The sequence below is a fragment of the Crocodylus siamensis genome, chromosome 12, assembly GCF_052110815.1.
Source record: "Crocodylus siamensis isolate JL-2025a chromosome 12, ASM5211081v1, whole genome shotgun sequence".
Lineage (NCBI taxonomy): Eukaryota > Metazoa > Chordata > Crocodylia > Crocodylidae > Crocodylus > Crocodylus siamensis.
Genome location: NC_143406.1, coordinates 4,827,212 through 4,848,916, shown reverse-complemented (window position 1 = coordinate 4,848,916; position 21,705 = coordinate 4,827,212). Strand labels below are relative to the sequence as shown.

Below are 21,705 nucleotides of genomic sequence, written 5' to 3'. Positions count from 1 at the left end.
TCGGCTTCCCGGGAAGGGGGCCCCGGCCTGGCTGCCGCCGAGACCCCGCGGCGGCGGCGGCGGCGGCGGCGGCGCTCGTGCCCGTTGGTGCTCCCTCAGCGCTCGAGCAGGCGGCACGAGAGGTCCGGGCGCGCAGCTCTGGGCCCGGCGGAGGCCTGGGCTGCCTGCGTCCAGGTGCCCCAGCGCGTGGGCCGGGCGCGGAGCTGGAGCGCTGAAAACCCAGAGCTCCCAAACGGCCGTAGCTGACTTTGTTTCAGGACGCCTGTGTGGAGAGAGATGGTGGGAAGGCAGGGCCGCGGGCTCTCTGACCGTACACCGAGAGGCAAGTCCCAGCACGGCTAGAGGGAAAGAGCCTCTCCTGCCCGAACCCTAACCCTTGTTTTCAAAAGGCGTTTCTGAGCCTACCTCTTGTTCAGAGTTCGTGGGATTTAGGACAAGTCACGGAAGCGGTTCTGAAAGCTTTACCTCTGGCTTTCAATAGAGGGAAATCCAGTAATTGTTTTTAGTGATTGATTGATTGATTGATTTTTACAAGGAAGTTTCCAAACAGTGTTGAAAAACGATGGAGCGATGCCGGTCTTTGGAAGCATAAACATCCCCTGCAGCGTGTTTTAAACCCAAATGTTGCCGAATGAAAAACCGAACAGAGCAGACTTCCTTGTCTCGCGTGAGGCCAAGCAGGAAGCATAAACAAGAACAGGGTTGAATTCCCCCCACCCTAATTGCGTGGTAGTTCAGGTCAAATTGACTGTGCTTCTAGTACACTTGGTGGCAGAATTGAAGGCCGTGGCTTGTTGTGAGCAGGTGTGTGCGACTAACACCTAATAACAGGCCAGCCGGACTCTTACTTAATCTGGACTTTTCTGTGGTTTGGTCAGTCTGAGTTTTCTCAGCTGGGTCTTATGTTTGGCTGGAGCAGGCATGAGCTCAGTTTTGCTGCAGTTATTGAGAGGACTGGAAATAATGGCCTGTCCTTAGCTCTGACAGTAAGTGTCACGGCAGATAGTCTCTCTGCTCGGGTACTGTGGCATGACTTCCCTTGGTCTTGGCCTTGCATGCCCTTTTGGTGTAAAAGTTAGTCGCTGGAGAGAGATCAACTCTTTCTCATCTTTCCTTGTCCGTTTTGTTCAGTTGTTCCCTTGGCCCTAGCTGTACCAGGCGCGCACAGGTGTTTTGGATGCATCCTGTTAGAAAGGTAGGGCAGAAAATGTGTGCTGTGAAAGGCTGCTTATTCAAAGGAACAGCTGTTAAATAGAGGGTTGATTGATGATTAGCTTAATTAGAGCAGTAAAGTAGACTGTGGACAAGTCTCCCAAGGGATGCGGTAAAAAGGCCCACTGCTTGAGTCACTGGGCTGTAAATCACTCGAATTGATTGTGTGGAACAATCCTGCATTATTGTGAAGGCAGACTGCGTGACCTAAAGAGTCGCCTCTGTCTGGGAACTGCGGAGTAGAGAGGGGAGCAACCAGCCAGCTGATTTAACTCAAACCCTGAGTACTTGAGTCATTGGGAGCTCTTGTAATCCCATGCAGAGATGCTCTTTTTCTCTGCAGCCGAGGCTGGAGCCAGTCAAGCCGCGGAGATGCTGCGTCTCCCGTTACAAGAGGCCGGCTGCTCATCAGATTATTCTGCAGCTTGCCAGTGAAGCTGCTTTTGCTCAGGTGGGGAAACTTGAAGATAATTAAGGCTGTGGGAGACGAGCGGCTGTGGCAGGCAAGTTGCACAGACCCCTTAAGTTGGGAGCCCTTCAAGGATGGGAGGAAGGAGCAGGGGGTCTCTTTCCCACCCGTGCGGTGTGGAGCTGCAATCCTGGAATTGGTGTTTCCGAGCTACAAGAAAACTTAGTGCTGTTACCTCACTAGACTTGCAGTGGGGGCTTGCCTGGCAGCATAGTCCCGTTTCCCCTTCAGGGCCAGCGCTGGATGAGCTGCACCTTATCGAGTCGGGATGGTTTAGTTTGAACAGGAGGCTGGAGCAGATATCCTCAGGGAGCCCCTTCCAGCCATGCTGTCCTACGATCCTGTCGGTCTCTGAGCGCGCTGGCTACGGCGAAGACGAGCTGTAACGCCGCTCGTCATGTGCTTGTGGGAGGAAGTCCCGGTTGCACCTTAAGCTTCTGCGTGGTTGGGCTTTCCAGCGAAGCCCTGTTTATTGCAGCCAAGTCTACGCTATTGCTTTGTTCCTAGGGTAGAAATGTGGCAGCTTTTATCAGAATAGCTGATAAACTATTATAGCGGGGGCAAAGGGGACAGCTAAATCTCTGCCTGACGTGGCAGGGGAGGAGTTCTTAACGCGACGCTAGTCTGGAGGCTCTGAGCTGAACCCAAGGCCTGTACCTCCTCCGCGGTAGACGTGGGCTGTTTGCCCTGGAGGAGTTGCATACGTGACAACTTCACCGATATGGATGGAGGATTTGGGTTTTTTTCTCTGCCCCTGGGTTACTTATTTCTGCATGGTTCTCTCTGAGGTCAGATGGCTTTTCTGAAGATACGGTGCACCTTAATCTTTCCATAATCCTTCCCAGCCTCGTGCTCTCTGGTCTGTAAGTGCTGCTGTTGAGTCACTGGAGACTGAGTTGCTTTATGGATGTTGACAGCTTTTATACAGAATTTCGAGCTCGGCAATATTCGTAGACATTTGGGCATGGGGCGCTTCTTGGCTTCTTGATGCGTAAGGCAGAGAGAGGCGTGTTAATCTGCAGTTGGGTACGGTGGCACCTTACGGATGAAACTTTTCAGAGAAGCACCAGCTTTTGTAGGCACGGGCGCATCTGATGGAGCAGGATGCAGTTAACAAAAGCTCGTGCCTCTCTAAAGGTGGTAGTCTGTAAGGTGTTACTCTGCCCTTGCCTCGCGGCTAATAAGGCAGGCAAGTTATGTGCCTTCAAGTCTTGTTGATGATGGCCTTGAAAAATGCAGTGAAGTTTCTCTCGCCGTTTCACTAAGCGATGTGATTTATTTCCGTCTGTTCCTTATTGGTCAGTTCACATGTGCAGAGGATCCCACTCAAGTGTGAGCTCCCCCTCGGTTGCTGTGAGTTGAGATATGGGCACCTGCGGTGATCAAGCCAAAGGGCGCTGTTCCTGAACCGGAAAGGACTAAGGAGATAGAGACGCAACAGGTTTTATAATGCTTAGAGCCAAGACTGCTTCCTCTGCTCAAAGGTGCATTCACATCACGTCTCTGACTCCTTCCTAACTCTTCCTCGGCAGTTCCTTTTGTCCATGTGGCTTAGCCCAAATCATTGGGGTTGGCAAAGCACTTTAGGGATTTTATTTGTAGGCGATGGAGGCAATGGATTTTGTTGTGCACGTGTCCTCTTGCAGTGCTTGAAATAAGCAGGCATCAGCCTTGTGGTACTGCATGAGGGGTGGGAGGGGAAGCAAACTAGCCCAGCTGGGGGCTGAGGGGCATGCATGTGGAAGCAAAAAGAAAGCCCCCGTGTTTTGTAACTGATCGGAGACCAATGTAAATGATCAAACCTGTTCCCTTGTGAGCCTGTCTAACTGCATGGGCAAGTCAAATCTGACTTGCAAAGACTTGTTTTGCATCCTGACCTCAACGAGGTGACCAGTGCGGGATCCTGCAATAACCTTTTCATTCCATTTGGAAGTCCCAGGCACATGCCACATACCCTGTAACCACGTAGGCATGGTGCAGGCTGGCACAGCCTTCCCCAGCTCGTATGCTGGCGTGGGTTAAACTAGCAGTGCTGCCGTGCACACGGGTAGCTTTTTGTTCTTATGATAGTCTGGCTTGTAAGGCTTGTGTAGCATTCAAGATTGTACTGTAAAAGCTAATACAGCACTAATTTCACTGACTTAAAAGTGTGCTGAGGACTTGCAGCTTGACTCCTGCTGAAGCCCGTGGGAGGTGAGGTATTTGCTACACTTCAGGACCAGGCCCCTACTTTGAAAAAAAAGCCCTGTAGCCCCCAAAGCCGTGCCTGTCGCAGGATCAAAACCCGAACCATTTGTGAGCCTGACTTCACTTTCACGCAGAAAGATCAATTTTCTTTTTTTAATAAAAGCAACTTCCTTCTAGAGCTGGCTGAGTAATAACAGAGTACAAACTGCTAGTTGAAAGTATTCATTTTGCAGGTACTTGTACTGCGATATGCTCCTTGTTTGGTATTTGATCCTGAGGGGATCAGAACATTTAGAAAATGGTTACGTTGAATGCTGGCGACATTTATTCTTCAGTGTGGTCGCTAAAGCCTGACATATCCTGACTGCTCCCTCTTGTCTCTCCACACTTCCTTTTCTTTCCTGCAATAAGTCATCGTGAGATGCTTCTTTTCTTCTTCTCTCTTCCTTCTCCTTCCCCCCATCTTATACGTACACCGGTCCCCTCCAGGGACCCACCCGCAAGGCTGGGAAACGATGCCAGGCATATTCTTGGGTCTCTTAACCAAGGACAGAGGTATCCTCCTTCAGTCACGGGTGTAACTGCCTCTCGGTAAGGAAAGGGTGAATGAACCCTTTTGTTGGCTGCGGCGATCGTGCTCCTTTAGTAGCAGGTCCTGCACACCTTGTGACTTGTTAGCTGTCCACCCTCTTTGTCTCATGTGGTGACTTCTGTGTACAGTCGTGGCAGGTGACGCCCTTTCTAAATGTATTTCTTTTGGCAGAGCCCCTGGCAGAAACCTGGCAGCAGGGGTGACGGATGGGAGCTGAGTGTTCAATGTTGACTTCTAGTACCTTATTGAATTGACGTTGTTTGTGTGCATGTGTGTGCTGTATAAAGAGAAAACCACGCGTGATACTTGGGACTCCTATGAAATCTGAAGATTTGGGGATGTAGAAAAGTTAGTTGTCATTTTGAGCGTACAGTTCAATTTGCAGATAAAAGCACCTTGGCCTTTGAGAGCTGTATTTTAGCCGTCCTGTCACTCGGGCCAGGAAAGGAGACGGGAAGTAGGGAGTGAACCTGGAATTTGACTAATATCAGGCCTGGCTTTAAAGGGTCGTCTAGGATAACGGGGAACAATTCAAAGACCTCAGGGTCGTAGGCAATGGGAAGCCGGGGCTAACAGGGCTTAGGCTCCCTCCAACTAATTTCACGCTGGCCGCCAACAGCAGCAGCATCACAGCGCCGCCATGCCCAGCGTCCCCGCCGCGCGCTCCTCTGCCCCAGCCGCGTATAGCAGCAGCGTGTGCTGGCGCCGCGGTGGCCCTGCAGGACGGAGGCACAGGGGTCAGTCCCCCCAAATAATATTTTACCCGGCCGCCTATGCTCAGGGTTAATGTTTAGCGGAGAACAGACTGCTTGAATGTGCAGATGTAAGCAGAAGAGATCATACAGAGCAGAGCAGAGACATGGTGTTCAGTTGTGCTCTGCCAGCAGGCTGGGGACCTTTAGAAACATATAGAGCAAGAGGGATCACCAGCACCTGAAGGCAGCCACGAGGATGACAAAGGAGATGGGGCTTTGTCATTATGTGCAAAGGATGGGCATTTCCAACATGAGCTCCTTTCGTAAAATTGTGGAAGGCAGGACAGGAAAGCTACTCGGGCGAAGGGGGTGTGAAGAGAGTAATGTAAAGTAACACCAAACAAAAAATCCAGCGAGTCCGTTTGCAGGCAGTGAGCTGGTGGGACGGCCCAAACTTTGAATCTGTTCAAAACTGGTGGACACAGAGTAGGGTGAGGCATGAGTGGCACCACCTGCCTGGTCAGGTCATCTCTCTTGTGGTGCTCCTTGCTTCTCAAGACGATGGCTGGAGGGGAACTAACTGGGTCCCATGCAGACTATTTGCAGTGGTTTCAGAAGAAGGATCTGCATGTTGATTCCCGGGAACGTCTGCCGTGGTTTGCTTAAGCTGGAGGGGTGGGGGAGACAACCCTTTGGGAGGTGGCACAGTACAAGAGGAATAACTGAAGTGATGGAGCTGTACGAGAGAGAAAGGTGCAGTTGTCTTAGAAGCAAAAGTAGGAAGAGGAGGGGCTGGGAGTGAGAAGGCACCAATCCCCTAGCCATGTTGAGGGACACGGGTATAATCATAAACTGAGAAGGGCACCTACTTGTAGGTACACCTTGGGGGCTACCTTAGGGTAAGATTGCTGATGCTTTTCTGATGCTGCAAGCATCAAAACACTGATTTCTTGGAAATTGGTTGTGCAGTGCTGTAACGCAATGCATGGCTTGCCACGCTTGAGCGACCCAGAGCGTATCGGCACAGGATGCACTCTGACCCAACGGGGCTTTCAGCTAGTGCGGGACAAGGCTGCATTCATTTCAAGGCTTTTTGAGGAGTGTCCTCAACTGCTTTTGCTTCTGGATATATTGCAACAGATAGTGAGTTCGTGCCGTCTCCTGGGCTGCAGTGTTAGAGGGAGCAGTGACTAAACCTCAGCTTGGGTGCCCCATTTACAACCTGGATAATCAGACCTGATTGAGAGCGACTTGAAAACACTGCTTATGCTGTGCTTTTTGGGTGGAGTCAGGAACACAAGGTAGAGGATGAGTGACAAAGTGAAGTGTGGAGTCGAGATGTATTTGCTTCGGCGTGCCATTCACTTCGGTTTGTCTTGTATTTATCAGAGAGAATCCTTGATGGTGATGGAAGCCCGAACAACAACAAAAATGCCTGATGCTGCAATTTATCATGTTGTGTCGATTTTTTTTTTTTTTTTTTTTTTTTTTTTTAGCTTCTAAGACCTGATGATAATCTGTTTTTGCAGCATGTTTTGGGGAGTCTGGCTGCATTTGCAAACAGAGCAATTTAGCTGGCCATGGGACTCGCAACCATTTGTCCTCACATATCTGCGGGTAGGACATCTCATGCAGGGTTACCAGCAGGGAGAAATGCGTGTTTATAGGTTTGTTCGATTCTGTTTTAAAGGTTGGTTATCACGAACTTCAAAGTATCGGTAGTTCGCAGGATGACGACAGTAGTTTTGACGTGTTAGCTTAACAGTATGTTAATTCATATTAATTTCTGACTGCTGAATGTAAGCAAGTTGACAGTTTCCTTGTCTAGGTCCACCAGTCCTTCGGATTAGATGTCCAAGCCCAGCTTACTATTTTACTAAGAGGCAAAAAAAAAAAAGTAGATCTATTTTTACACTGGATGGGAACAGTGTGTGCTAAAACATCTTGTAGAACAACTAGTGAGTAGACGGAGGTTCATTTTAAAATTGAAGGTTGTAACCTAAATGCAAAGCCACACCCTCTGATCCGTACAGGTGACTGTTTACATCTATTTGGAAATGTTGCGACTCTTTTAAGGTGGTTTTTGTCATACTTAACTCTTTTTGTGAAAAAGCTGGCATCTGTGCTTTCTGAATAACCTGTGCACAATTAAGAGAGCGTGAGGCAATGTTACGGTAAAATCATGTCTTACAATTCGGGAAAGTTAACAAGCATAACTTTTGGCCAATTGACCCCCTATTTTTGTTAGGTGAAGTGACTGCTTGCACTTAATGCAAAAGCCATGCGCGATGTGCCCTTAATCACAAAGGATACCACATGTAGAAATTAGCATTTTTAATGCGTGTTGGACAGTTAGAGGCAAACCTTGGGTTTAATCACTATGATTGACTAGTCAGAAGTCTTTTAGTAGCGTCAAAAGCACAGGGAATAAACTCCTACAGGAAGTGAAGACCATCAGAAACCTCATCCCTTTCCAGTTGACCGTCTCTAACATAAATATATGGCTGTGGGCATACTTAAAAAATCCCCAAACCCAAATGCTTCCCCATGCACACTTCTCCCCCCCGGGGAGAGGCCAAGAGAGCAAGCAGGTGACGGATGCTGATCCTGTGCAGGAACACGAGACGGGAAGAGACCTCTCAGGACAGCGTCAAGACCCCTACGACTGAAAGCAACGGAGCAGCAAACTCTTGTCCGAAAAACAACCGCTGCACTAAGTCACAGGTGCTAAGCACCACATCGTGCATTTAGGGTCTTGAATACAAATGTTAAGGGGAAAAAACTCCACGGTGTGTCAGGGAAAGACGGCAGGAGATCCGTGGCACCACCACTTCCAGGAGGTGCGGATGGGTATGATATGAGATCGTCCGTCCGTACGGAGGAGGAAACTGCAGCCGTGTATGTGCGCTTACAGGGATAGGGATGTGGCTTTGTTTCCTTGTGGGTTGACAGCTGTCAGATTTAATAGTCCATACCCAATTTCTCTAGCACTGAATAAAAAAGGGTAAAAATGAAAGGCAGCTAAAACAAAATTAAAAAAAAATCATGCCTTGCAGTGGATCAGTTAAATAGCCAGCTGCAGCTGCATTTAGTTTTTAGAAAACCAAATATATATAAGTTAGGCTCTTGCGTGTGATTGTTGTTGTTGTTGAGAGGATATACTAACAGCTTGGGCTCTGTTGTTGTTGTTGAACAGTCCCCTTGTGTAGGCACTAAGTGCTTTGGTATCTTGCCCACAGATGCATACTCTTAACTGTGACGGTATGGATAAGTAGGGCGGCCTTCGTTCACCTTTCATGAGCCTGAAGGACGTGGCATTCATAACCCAACAATCTGAGCAACCAGCTGTCTCGTGCCAAGCGTGTCCGCATCTCTTTGACAACATCTGCTTTGGGGTACGTCATCTTAATGGCCAGGTTGCGATTTGATTATTCCGGCTTGCTTTTTGTTGTTGTGATTGGATTATGCCAACTTGCTTTTCGTTGCATCTTTTTTCCTGTCTTGCCTAAAAGAGATTAAATGTGATGGACACGGTGCAGGACCTTGAGGCGGAAGCTGCTGAGTTTTAATTGCGGTTCCACACCTGAGCTAAGGAGCTGTAGGCAAGTCCTTTGTAAAAAAAAAAAAAAAAAAAAAAAAGCAAATCGGGAAAGCACATGATATCCAAAACAGGGTATAGCCCTAGAAGTTTGTCATGCTTTTCTGATTTCCATAAGGCTCTAGCAATGTGTAGTTTACTGTTTCTGATATTCTGGACATGGCTGTACTTTGAATGAAAAACAACTTCATAAAGTGGAACACTTCAGCTGGACATGTCAGCTCAAAAATATTTAAAAGCTGTTCAGATTATTACTTGTTTGGCATCTGTGGGATTTTTTGAGACCTGTCAGTCCCTCTTTGCACCAGTCCCTTCCTTAGAGTTGTTAGCTAGCGGGGTACAGGCAGATCCACCCATTTGACTGGTGTCCAGAGCTGGCTTACATTAAAAGTCCACTAGATACAAGTAGGCTCCTTGAAATCTGTGAAAGTGGCTGCAGCTTTTAGGGCTCTTGAAATTCAGGCTGTTTATCTAAGTGCCTAAAAGACAGACTTGGGAGCCGACTTTTGAAGTACCCATTTCTGTGAACTGTAGTCTTGTCATTTCTGGACTATATGGTTTATTAGTGCAAGTGGGAGGGAGCCTGGGAAAGGTCTATGGTGATCAGAGTTAGCAATGAGCAACTGAACCCTAGCATCTAGGCAATTGAGGATAATTTTAGAGTTTCTCGGCACTTATTGTCATGTGAAAAGGCAAAGGATTAAAGATGCGGGATCCTTGGCAACAAAACAGAAGCTGTGATCCATTTATTTGTGACGATAAGTGACAAATTATTCTCAGCTGCCAGCAGGTTTTGTTATAAAACTCAGAGCTGAAGACTTGAAAGGGAAGTACTTGGCTGGTTGTGGGGGTGGCCTGTGTCACGCTCGTATTCCCACCACCCGTTAGTAATTGTTCACACTGCACCCTTGGGAGACCAGCCCGTTTCAGTCGCCGTCGTTTTCCTGCAACGAGTTATTACTAGATCTTAAAAATACGCATTCCTCTTCTCTCTGCCACAAAGGAAGATCTTCCTCTTGCGTGTGTAGGTCAGGGTAGAAAGAGCCAGCGTACAAAGCTAATTTGAGGTGCTTTAACCAAAGTCATTCTCCAGTACAAACTCTGATAGAAACCTTCTGGTTGGGAAGCACCTTGCATTTGTGAACCGGATCCAGAGCTTTCGTGGCAAGTTGGGACGGACCGAGCTCCCGTGTCTGCTCACGGTCCAGCTCTGCCGGGGAGCAGCAGCATGAATTTTATGAAAGCAGTGATCGTTTCCATAACGGCAGCGGTGGAAACCCAGCCAAGGCGCTTTCACTCTGGGGTTTGGTGCCTCTATAGACTGTGTTGGGCTCAGGCATCGTTAATAGTGGGGACAGGGGGAAGTGACTGGAAAGGCGAAAATAGTGGGTAACCTCATGCTTACAGCACAAAAAGGCTTGGGGACCTCAGCCCCAAGTCGGTAAACTCTGGCTGTACAAGAGCTTGCACCTCCACACTTCTGTCAGCAAGACGTGGGGAAGGAACTGCACTTACATCAGTCTTTTCCTAGCTGGGCGCTGAGCCGGAAGATGCAGCCTGCAAGCAGGGCCCCTGGACTTGGAAAGTCCTTCTCCCTTTCCGTTCCCAGAAACTGTGGGGGCCTTGGCTCTTCCCTCTAAAACTTCGGTAAGCTGCTGCCTCCTTCCTTACGGCACTGGGTTAGTAGGGTTAGCCCTCTAGCTATCAGAAGGCAAAGTTTGGAAAGTCCCAGTTAGGGGCTTACTTATTCAATGCCTTTACATTAAAGGAGCATGTGACAGCCGAGTTGGCTAATGTGAGCAAACCGCCCTACTTGTCTGATGTTGATAAAGGCAGTGGCAATCGGTTCATTAAAAAGCAGATGTGATGAACTGAGGTCTAATGGATCTCTTATGCTGTTGTAAATTGGTGTTGGCAAGCTCTCCCCAGCTGCTGCTGAAGCATATCATGGACATAAATGAACGTGTCGGTCTTGTGACTCTCCCCTGGTTAGAGTCTCTTTTTTCCTCCGTGGCAGATAAAATGCAATCAGACTATTTCACTTGAGGCTTCAGGGAATATTCAAGCTCCCTACCCTGGCTAGCAAATGATACCTTTCAAGCAAGAAGCATTAAAGGAAAACTGCAACCATCTGGCCAGCCCAGCAGCAGGCACATTGTTGTACTGAATACATTAAAAATATTTCAGAGGTAAAATTAGACTAGCAGGGATATTACTGGTTTGCAGCAAGTTGCTCTAAGTTATAACAGTGTTATGGGGATCTTGTAGAGGTTAGAAACCAGGTTACCTTTCTGATTTCCAAAGTGTTTAATAGCCGGTGGCTCATTAAAACTTCTAAAAAGTGAGACCCTTTTTTTTTTTGTTAACTACACCACCATTTTAAAAACAGAATAGTAGCTAGGTTATAGCCCCTTTATTTCTAGAATCCCAAATTATATCCATTTTTATTACGGTGGCTAATGCAGTCACTAAGCTGGGAAACCCCAGCGGAAAACTCTGTGTCATTTTAAGGACTTGAATCCGATCTGATCAGCAATAGATACAGGTACTTGCTATTGGATGTTAAGCAGATGGTTGCAAGTGTTGGGAAGGAATTTTCCCTAGTTTCGGAGTTGCAAAACGGACTGATGGCTTAGCTGAGTTCTTGGCGCTTTTTTCTGTGATTTCTCCACCCTCCCACCCCTCTTTTCTGACCTTGCCTTGAAACATTATGTATTGATTATTTGCAGTTGCCCAGTACCCAGCCTAACTGGTCCGCTCAGTTATCTATGTACCTATTTATATTGCTCTCCTCTCCATAGCTATGGCAACTACCGTGTTCTGACCTTGCGAAAAGAGACTGACTATATATGGGTGCAGTTTCTCTCTGCAGATGTTGGCATCTTTCCTTCTTTTTTTTTTTTTGCTTCAATTCTGGTGCTTTTAGATGTTTGCAGTACGTGTACTATGTTATTTTTTAATATGGTGGCAGTTGCATTGGGAGCCCTGTGGTGTGCTAGATGCTGTACAAATATTAACTGGCATCATAGCAAAAAGCAGCTTTAAAAAAAAATCTTATTGCACAGTTCCTCAAAGAGTAGGGTGATGGCAAGTCTTAACTGAGCTGAACTTGCAAATCTGTTTGCTGAGAGAATATGATAGAGGTCCTTCTTAACTGTTGCTGGAGACCTGCGAAAACGGGTTTTGAATTTAGGGGAAGCAGGCAGGACTTTTGTAGACTCAATGACCAGTGTTAAAGTATCTTGTTTGGGCTTCAGACATCGGTGAGTTCTGGGCTTGCCGTGAAAACCATCCCCAGCAGACCTGGCTCTTAACAGGTATCTGGTTCATTTAGGCCAGGGAGCCAAAAGCCAGATCCCTCCCTACTGTCCTGTTGGCTACTTTGGGCTAGCATGGCCCTTAACCATGAACTGCATAAGCTCAAGGAGAGTTTTGAACTTTAAACTCTCCAGAACCTTTCCAGGAAGTGGATGCGTTTGAACTTGGAAAAACGATTGCTCATCATCACAGTCGTATCCAACTCTCCGCTTGCCCAGCTGGCAACTAGGAAGTGAAAGAGCCAAGTATAAGCTCTGCCCTTCCTTTCTCACCTAGACTTTCCTTAGGTGCTTTTCCCTCCTTCCAATTATCACTTCAGGTCACTATTAAAATGGGTAATTCCACTGACTTGCCCAAGGCTGCATTTGGCCACGATCGCTCTTTACTGAATAGAGCAGCGGGTTGCAACCTGCGGTCCACGGAGCCCTGGAGGTCCACAGACTGTGCGAGGGGTCTGAAAAGATGACCATGATCAATCAAAAGTATGTGAATACCCACATTTACAATTCAAAGAGGTCTACACCTCCATTCAAGTTTGTTTTTTTTTTTAGGGGTCCACCAATGAAAAAGGTTGAAAACTACTGGAGTAAAGGATGTAATCATGAATTCGGGAGGGGTGAGACTGAAGCTTTGCAACATTCCCCTTCAAGCAGCTTATTTTACTACTTCAGGCCTTCGTGGAATATGTTTGAAAGGTTGGAGGGTTTTTTTCTCTTTCCTCTTTAAATACTTTATTTGAGGCATCGGCAACATTTTTGGGCAGAGGAACACCCACAACATTGACTTGTAAGATGTTGGCATGCCAGGGGTGGACAGCGGGGGAGCCACGAGGGGCCTGATTTTTCAAGCCTTTCAGTTATGCCAGCTCTTGAAAGAAGCATGCAAATAGTTTGATGTTAGCTCTTTTGCTTCTGCAAAGGTTGTCATCTCTGGCCACCAAATATTAAGGCTGGAACTTCTCAGTGACCTAATAGTTCAGTCCTATTCTCTGTCTCCCCCCTAACCCACCCCCCACCACCCCATGGGAATCTCAGCCAAAAAACCCCCTGGGAAAATTTGCGCCAAGGGGCTGAGAACTAAAGAGAAAGTATCTAAGTAACATATGTTGGACTTGGTTGGTTCAAAACAAAAGCAAAAATGGTATTTTCCCCATGTAAAAGGATGACTCGGACTTCAGAGCAGCCATCTGGCAATGCTGGAAGCTGCCGTTGCTTCCCAGGGCATGCCCAAGCACTGCTTTGCATCTTTTTGCCAGCATTTAAAGGTGTAATCACTTGTCTATATATGCTTGGGTATTAGGTGTGTTTGCATTCACAAGGGTCACATCGATGAATGGTTCAAAATCTGCATCACAGCTATAGAGTATTACAGTTATGGGCATACTGATTAACAGGAAATCTGATTATTATAGCAGCAGAAAGCCTAAGCAAATCCCCGTAATCAATTCTGCTAGGAGATAATTCAGTCTTTAGCTAAACTGGCTTAGTCATAACTTGTGTAAATACAACTTGCCTTTGCAGGAAAATGTGGATTTATCTGAAGCAGTTGCCGGGGGGGAAATACAACTGGCATCTTTGGTTGGCTTTCTTGCCTAGCAACCTCAAAGGCAGGTTTCATGTATGATGGTCTGTTGTCTAATGGCAGCTTCCATCTCTACGTTATGACTTCTGGACAGAATACCACGTCGCAGTTTGCAACACAGGACTCCAGATGAAGCGCACTGCCCCGCTGACGTTGGGTATGAATCGTACGCTACCCTGACTTCACCACCGTGGGCGAAATAGCCCTCAAGCCGAGTTTAATAGGTTTGTTACACATCATAACCATGTCAGACTTGCCCTTTTCCGTCCAGCTGGTCTTATCCATGTGGTGCAGATTGTGAAAATGTGGGTGGGAACGCTGGGATGCAGGTGGGGGCAGGGGATCCTGAATTTGGTGGGGAGGCAGGAAGAAGAGAAACCAACCTCGGATGCGTCTCGGGGTGCCGCTCGACCTGTGTGGATCTCTTCAAAGCTTTCTCCTCTGCCTGAGGCCACCTGCCAGCCTGAATGTCCTGGCACGCTGAGATCTCCTCTATGAACACAGGTAGATGAAGGTTGATCAGCTGTGCGTTCTGCGTTTGGCGGTAGAGACACTGTGTGATGACTTGGCCAAATCGCATGCTCCTGCTCTTTTGTCCCTGATGCATTTTCCTATCTCCTTGGGGATTTTGATTTTTATGTATGTATTTATTTTTGCTCTGCTGTTAAAGAACTGGTGTTTGCCTTTCTTCCTGCATGCACCAAAAGTGGCATCTGTCACTGACATTGCACTGCGATTTTCTCCCTTATTTGGTGGCCTGGGCAAACTGACCGGTGCATGCTGCAGTGCCCTGCCTCTGTTAAATAAGTCATTATAGTCCGGATCTCATGCAAACAGAGTCTTAATGGCCAATAGCTCATGCTGATTTAAGACATCTCTGAAGAAGGCTTAAACTGTGCTGTTGTCCAGGGGATTATACTTCTGGACAAGTCTGCTATAACGTCAGAATGAAGTAGCTTTCTCTCTCAAACTTTTTTTTTTTCTCCCTTAAACTGTGTGCATGTGGGGGCGCAGGATTGTGGGTGTAAGAGTGTGGGTAAGGTTTGTACTTGTAATGAAGGAAAGAGGAGAGCAAACCTGCTTTGGAGGTGGGCTATGCTGTGTGGGGACAAGAAATCAAAACTGGGAGCTCAAGGAAGACCTTGTTCAGATCCCTACACAAGGCAGGATTAGCTTCTCTGGCGTCGGCGCCCCGTGCTGTAACGGCAGTTGCAGTTGCGTGACTCAGCCTTGGTCGTGTAAATCATTGATAGGACGCCCGTGAGCTAACAGGTGCGTGTGGGCTGGAAGCAACGCAGGCTGCAGATCCAGGGAGGACCCACGTCATGCAAGTGTGATTGATCCCGGGGTATGTGGGGGTGCAGCTTTGTTACAGAGCTTCTGACCACTCTTTACTACTTCAAAATGGGAAAAAAACAAACAAAAACACCCTTCTTTTCCTGGTTCTTGCCTGTTGATTCCTAGTTACCCGGTCCCAGGTCCTTCCTTGTTTGTTCCTAGGCCCTGCTTGTTCTGTTCTCAGGGTCCTCTTTCCTGGCTCCATCCTTGTTCCTGCCCGCCGACTCCTTGTCCCAGACTCCAGCTCTTTGACCCTTTGTGCTCTGGACTCCAGTCTAGACCTCTACTCGCATCCCAGTCCCATATAACTATATCTGGACTGCCCAGCTAGTGACTTTTTTTAGTCTAGATCCCTGCTTCCTATTGCTCGCGGTTCTCTCCGGGATGAGCACCTTCATCCCAGTGCCTTAAAAACCCTGTCCTCCTGACCCACCTCTTCCTGATCCCCACCTCTACAGGAGACCCTTGCTGCTCTGCCCTGGTCTGTTCCTGATCTCCTGCGTTGTGTCCACGTAGGGTCAAGCCCTGACAGCGTCCTTGTATCCCGGACGGAAAGGGGCTGGAGCTGCCAGTCAAACCAGCTGGTCTCCAGGCTTGTACTTAATGGCAGGGACTTTCTTCGATACTGGGGCCACCACCTCACCTGCTGGGCCACAGCCTGGGAGAGGAGCGTGGTTGCCTTACCAGCAGGAAGAAGACAGCAGCTCAGTTAAACTTTATTTAAACAAGTTTGTCCTAGTGTCATTTCCCCTGGTACCGACCTCTTTTTTTAACACCAAGGGATTCTGGAGCCAGAAGTGCAGAGGTAATTTAGTGGCCTAAATCTCGAGGGCTTTCTAAGAAACGTGGCTGCTGTAAGTTTTTTGAGAAGAGCCTGAAGCACTTTGGCTCATTGCAAAAGTTTTGGCCCCGAGTAACTTTATTTCCAAGCCTTTGTAGTGGTACCACAATCGGCGTGTGGAATTGCTGAAGTACCGTGTGCTTAGGAAGGCAGTGAAAGCAGCTGCCTGCTTGAATGCTCCTGTTTAATGCTGTTGATAAGCTTATTTGCTTTATATTCATAGCACACGTACAATATGTATGGTTGAACTTCCTGTTTCCTAGCTGTGACTTTGATTAATTCTAGTTTTTACTGGTATTCTGGCTACATGAAATAGCATCTTGCCTGAAGGGTATTGACTTCAAATGCAGGTGAAAACTAGTTCCTTCAACAAAACTGCCAGTCAGCTTGCTCTTTCTGTTCCAGGTGATCCCAGCTCAGGGCAGAACTGGAGAGGAAAGGTGACTTAAGTGACACTTGCACGGTACATAATCACCTTAGTCGCAAGGCAGCGCTCTTAACTTGCTCTAAAGAGCATTGCATTAATATAGCTCAAAATGTTTTTGGAAGGGAGGTCGAGACAGCTATGCAGTTATGGTGGTCAGCATAGCCTGCCATTTGTTTGTGGATGGCTACCCTTCGTTAGCTCACAATTGGAGGGGTTGCTGAGATGGGGCATGCATGCTACTTCAGTCTGGAGGGAGAGCTGGACCTTTTTGCTGTTGTAATGTGTGATCTTATTAGGTGGTATGGGCAAGACAGGAACCATGGTACCTAAAGAGTTTTTCAAATCTACTCTAATTGAAAAATGATCGCTTCTCCATAAAAAAGGGAGTACTCTGCCGTTCCAGTCGGGTTGCCACCTCGTGTATATTGGCCTGATTCAGAATCCATCAAAGTCAATAGGAGCCTTTCCACCAGCTTCCCTGGGCTGTATGTTCAAATGCATTATAGGGGAGCCATTAGTAAAGGGCCAAAAAGAAAAAGCTGAAAAGTGAAAAATCTGTCTGCTTTTTAAATAACAGCTTTACTTTTATTCTTGAGAGTGAAGTAGTAAATATGTTACATATATTTAAATTGGAAGGAGTTTAGCAATACCAGCCTTCTTCTACCAGACTCTCCTCTGAACTTCTTGCCAAGAGGAAGGAGCTTTAATTTCCGTGCGTGCTGATTAGTGAGGGTCCATTGTAATTAAGATAAGCATCTATAGGCTGGACTTCAAAACAGGCTATAAAATGTTTCAATAGGCAGACATGAAATTTCATATTTTCCCTGCAACATGGAGCAGAACCAAGAAATGCAGGCAGCCCTTAACTTTTCAAAGAAAGCTATTGCCAAAAGGGTGGGAGAGGTTAGCTGCAAAGAAACATCTGAGAGCTATAACGTCATGGCTCCATCCCTCGGGGTTGAGAGGCGACAAAGAAATAAGAAATAACACATTCTGCTACTAAGATTTAAGTTGCTCTGGGTGCTTGCTGGGACTTAGCTATTAAACTTGTATGGGGCAAGGAGGGTGGGGAAGTGTTAAAACAGACCTCAAAGATAAGGAGTTGGTTTAACTTTTGCTCCCATTTAAATACATTGACATTTCATGACAAAAAGGCCAGGGCAATGCAAAATGTGACAGACCCCTGTTGTGCTTTGGCTGCAGTGGTGGCAAGTGACTAAAATAAGTTCTGCAATACACCAGCATCACTGTTTTTGTTGGCCTGCTTTTGACCTAACAGAGTGCAGTACACTTATAATGCGTTTTCGGAGCTGTGTAAGCCAGGACACTTCTCCTTGTGCTTTGAAGGGCTGGTGAGTATGTAGATGTTTAACAGGCCATTTAAGGGCAGGGGTGTCAAACTCGTCCTGATCTGCGGGCTGGATCCAGGCTGCAGAGGCTCCTCCCAGGCTGGATCTATGAGGCCAGCAGAAACTGCAGTGGGGCCACGCTCAGGCTTGACGTGGATCCGAGACCGGGCGGCAGCACAGAGCTGTGTTCAGGGGGAAGTGCAGATCCGGGGGCATATGGTGGCATGGGACTCGAGACAGGCATCAGCGTGTAGCCAAGGGCCCGTGGCAGTGCGGGGCTCTGGCTGGACTGCCGCGCGGAGCAGAGGGCACGCAGTCCGAGTGGCCGTGCAGAGCTGAAGGGCTGCTACTGATGGCCACAGTCATCATGGTCCAGGTACCCCAAATACTGTGGTAGGCCATGGTCCCAGTTGCTGGTAGCCCACCAAACTACCGGCGGGCCGGATGGAATAGTTCTGTGGGCCCCAGGTTTGACCCCCTTGAGTTTAGAGTAACTGAGAAGGACCGTGTTGGTGGGAAAGTTGCAGCCTGTACCGTAACGGGACAGATTTTCTGCAAGGCGGAAGTATTTGCAGGGCAGACGTTCCTCTGTAGCCCTCCAAGTGCGTTCCTTCCAGCAGCTGCTGTGACTCTGCTGCGCTCCTGTATCGTACTGACAGGTCTTGAAGACCTACGTTTCTTTCTTCCTTGCTGAACTTTGCCTCCTCCATTTGCATATTCCCTCTTTCAGGTTGTTATCTCCAGCTAATGTTGTGTGAATGCCTTAGTTGGTTCCACATTTTTTTTTTGTACTGCTAGGCCGGCCCTGTTTAAAAAAGATTAAAAAAAATAAAAATCCAACTTCCTCTGACTTTATGTAGCTCCTCTAGTTGTGGCATAATCCATGAAATTTGTGGCTATGGCATTTGAAAGCCCTTCCCTAGGTATTTGATTGCTTCTGCTGGAACCAGGCAGAGGGTCTTCCCTTTGCGCTTCTGGGAGCTTGCAGACAAAAGTTGATGGAACTATTATTGGCAGTGGGGTGAAGCACCTCGTATTCCTGATTATGTACTGGAAAATCCATGTTGAGGAGAGGGGAGGAGCACGGCTGAAGACTTTGTGATGAGAACATTATTGTCACCGGTTCAGAATTGTGGCTTTGTTAAAATCGGCTTTTATCGTGTGGTTGGACTTTGATAAGTACAAATCTCCTGGCTAGGTTGTTCAATTAATAGATGTCATTGCCTCCTTTGGTGTGTTGCTATTTCATGCACACCACAAGTCGGCTCTTTACTACTGTCTGGACGCCAGGTGTGTGTCCTACCCATGGCAGGTAGCCAGCCGTATGTTCATCCGTTTTGTGCAATTATCCATTACCTTTAGCTCCATGCTCGGTATTGTAATAGCAACATACGTTTTCTCTCAAGGACTGCTGATAATCTGGCACAAATTCGGTAGCCAGACTATTTCAGTGCGGGCCTTTCAGTGCTCACGCATGTGTTAGAAGGAAGATCCAACCCATATGCCTTGGGGCTGGGAGGGAGAGGTCGGTCCCAGGAAAGGAAATAATATTGCAACAAATTTTCCACTTAGCAGAAATGCGACTTCCTATTTTGTTTGCTGTCATTACTGACGCTTTCGTTAGCAAACGCTTGGGATTCAGCATTTACAGAGCCCCCACTTGCCTCGGATTTGCCATCTGCTGCATTATTCATAATCTTCATTTCAATTTGTGGTTCTGAAGGGAGCGATCCAACTGTTTTTCAAACAGCCACTAGGGATTTTTTTTTCCTGCTGAATTGGCCAAGGCACTTGGCAGAGTAACCCGCATTTTAGACAAGTTAAGCGACTCCTGTTGCTCTGCCAAGTACTTTCATTCCTTGAGGACCAGTCCTCCTGTTCTGGGTGATTGGGAAATTTTTCTGCCCTTTATCAGAGCTTGGCATTAGTTGCTTTAGAGCATCAAATATATATAGGATAATAACATCTTAAGCTCATTTTGTCTTGGCCATGCAAAGAGAGACTGCTGGAGTGTTACAGCTCTGTGATTTTAAGGGCAATGACAAGGTCCAGTGTAGGTCAGAGCACCCTAATGGTTGGTTTGACTGTGCCAGCTGGCAGTAGTCCACAAGGGACCAGAACCAGCTGGAGGTAACTGGCCTTGACTCTTTTTAGTAATGCCTCCTGCAAGCCGCGCTCCCTGGGCCCAGACCGGGAGCGGCACAGATAGCAGGACACCTGCAGCGTTTCGGGGAGAGCCCTTCCGTGCCATGGGAATTCTGTATTGTGAGGGAATCTGTCCTGGTCCCCCACCAGCAAAAAGCAAATATCTGAATTTACGTCTGCAACACGTTGCGTTGCCCGATACTTGTGTACTACAAGTGGCCTGGGAGAAGGGCGCAGTGCATCATGCGGTGTAGTCTGCTGTCCTTTTCCCACCTTGGTGACTGGAGGTCTGTTCCCTTAAGGTGGGCAGGGGATGCAAATGGTAGATCTGGCTGGCAGCCGGACTCCGTTTCTCAGCAGCCCCTGCCGGCATCGCTGCAGCCGTTTCCATGGAGACCCCAGCAGCAGCAGGGCCAAGGTTTCCATGGAGACCAGCCCCAGCAGCGCTGGCAGGGCACATGGCTGAGCAGGGAGCAGCTCCGGGGTTGGGATATTGTAGCGGTGACAGCGTGGTCCGGAGCCGGGGCAGAACTGTGATTTGCTGCCCACGTGCCCCGGGCAGGGCCGTGTTGGGCAGCGGACTGTGGCTTTGCCCCAGCTCCGGACTACGCTGTCACCGCTGCAAGATCCCAGCCCCGGAGCTGCTCCCTGCCCAGCCAGCGCTGCTGGGGCTGATCTCCATGGAAATCCTGGCCCTGCACTGTCAGGGCCCCCCCACTGCTGGGGTCTCCATGGAAACCAGCTGCAGCGACATAGGCAGGGGCTGCTGGGAAACGGAGTCTGCCACAGGCCACACTTTGCCCGCCCCTGCTGTGAGGGCATAGAGCATCATGCACCCTGTAAGACGGCTGGTTGTTTTGGCTCTTGAATCAAAGAACTGTCCTTTCTCAGCCTAAAGAAGGAAACGTCGTACCGAAGCATAGCTGAATGGTACGGCAGTCCTAAAAGATGCGGGGCACACGAGAAACAATAAAGCCTACAGTGAAGTACCCAATAGCTTCCTTCCAACATAAATGACCATGGAAAAGCGGAGGAGTGGGAGCAGCGGAAAGCATGTCTCTGTATTTGTACAGCTGGTCTACGGTTCTTGTCGGTCTACTGAAGCCAGGAAGTTTCCAACAAAATCTACCACAAACTTTATCTCGAGTGCAGAGGTCTGGGAGGTCTGTTGCAGCATTTGATGTCCCCGGGTGTATGCACCGCTGCTAGTTGCGCTCCTAGTTAAGGACTTCAGATATGTCACCTGAGCCAGACACATTTCTTGTCGCGATAGCTAGTCTTTGTTCTGAATGCATTTAGTTATTACCAGTGCTCATTCATACAGTGTTTTCCCCCCTTTTTTTAATGCGCTCATCTGGAGTAGGTTTCACCTATATATAATGGGGGTGGGATTTTTCATTAAATTCTTCCTTGCAAAAACCTCCTGTGATGTCTCCATACCACAGTGAGAATTGGCATCTGAAAGGGCTTTGTAATATAGAGCAGAAGAGAATACAGAACAAAACATCGAGTATTAGAGTAAAAAGAGGCTTTCTGTCTTTTCTGCTGCATCCTTTTGTGAAAATTCTCCATGTTATGATTTGAAATGGAGTGAAGCTAATCATCTGGTCTGAAAGAAATTTAGATGGATTCGTTAAGAGCCCGCTGGGTTTTTTTCCCCCAGGGATGTTTAGTGTGGGAAATCAAACAAAGTGGTGTGCACAGACTTATACCAGTCAAAAATCCATATTAAATGCCCCCCAGTAACCAAAGTCAGAAGCACCAACCCAGAAATGAACCATGGGGAAGAACCAGCGTATACCATTTAACTAGCTTTTAATGACCCAAAGCACTACGTGAGTCTTGCCTTTTGAAGCTTCTTGACTGGCCTGCATCATCTGCTGGACTCGGATGACTTGCTGCTGTTACAGCAGTGATTAGGACTGGGGAAGTCCTCGTTGCATTTGCTGGTGA

General features: G+C 47.8%; 1 protein-coding gene across 15 annotated transcripts in view; it reads left to right on the top strand.

Moving 5' to 3' along the window:
• The window catches only part of TMEM51 (transmembrane protein 51), a 48,671-nt gene that overhangs the window by 20,316 nt on the left and 6,650 nt on the right, over positions 1-21,705 (top strand). For 2 of the 15 annotated variants that reach the window (XM_090023257.1, XM_090023255.1), the window contains one exon: positions 12,623-12,766. The exons of 5 other annotated variants lie outside the window; for them this stretch is intronic. In XM_090023257.1, coding sequence (XP_089879383.1) covers positions 12,633-12,766 — 134 coding nt within the window. In that variant the 5' untranslated portion in view covers positions 12,623-12,632. Of the gene's footprint in view, positions 1-36; positions 323-8,394; positions 8,551-12,622; positions 12,767-12,842; positions 13,877-20,489; positions 21,702-21,705 lie in introns of those variants that run through there. 8 more of the 15 variants (XM_090023261.1, XM_090023260.1, XM_090023259.1 and 5 more) reach the window with 8 other exon arrangements.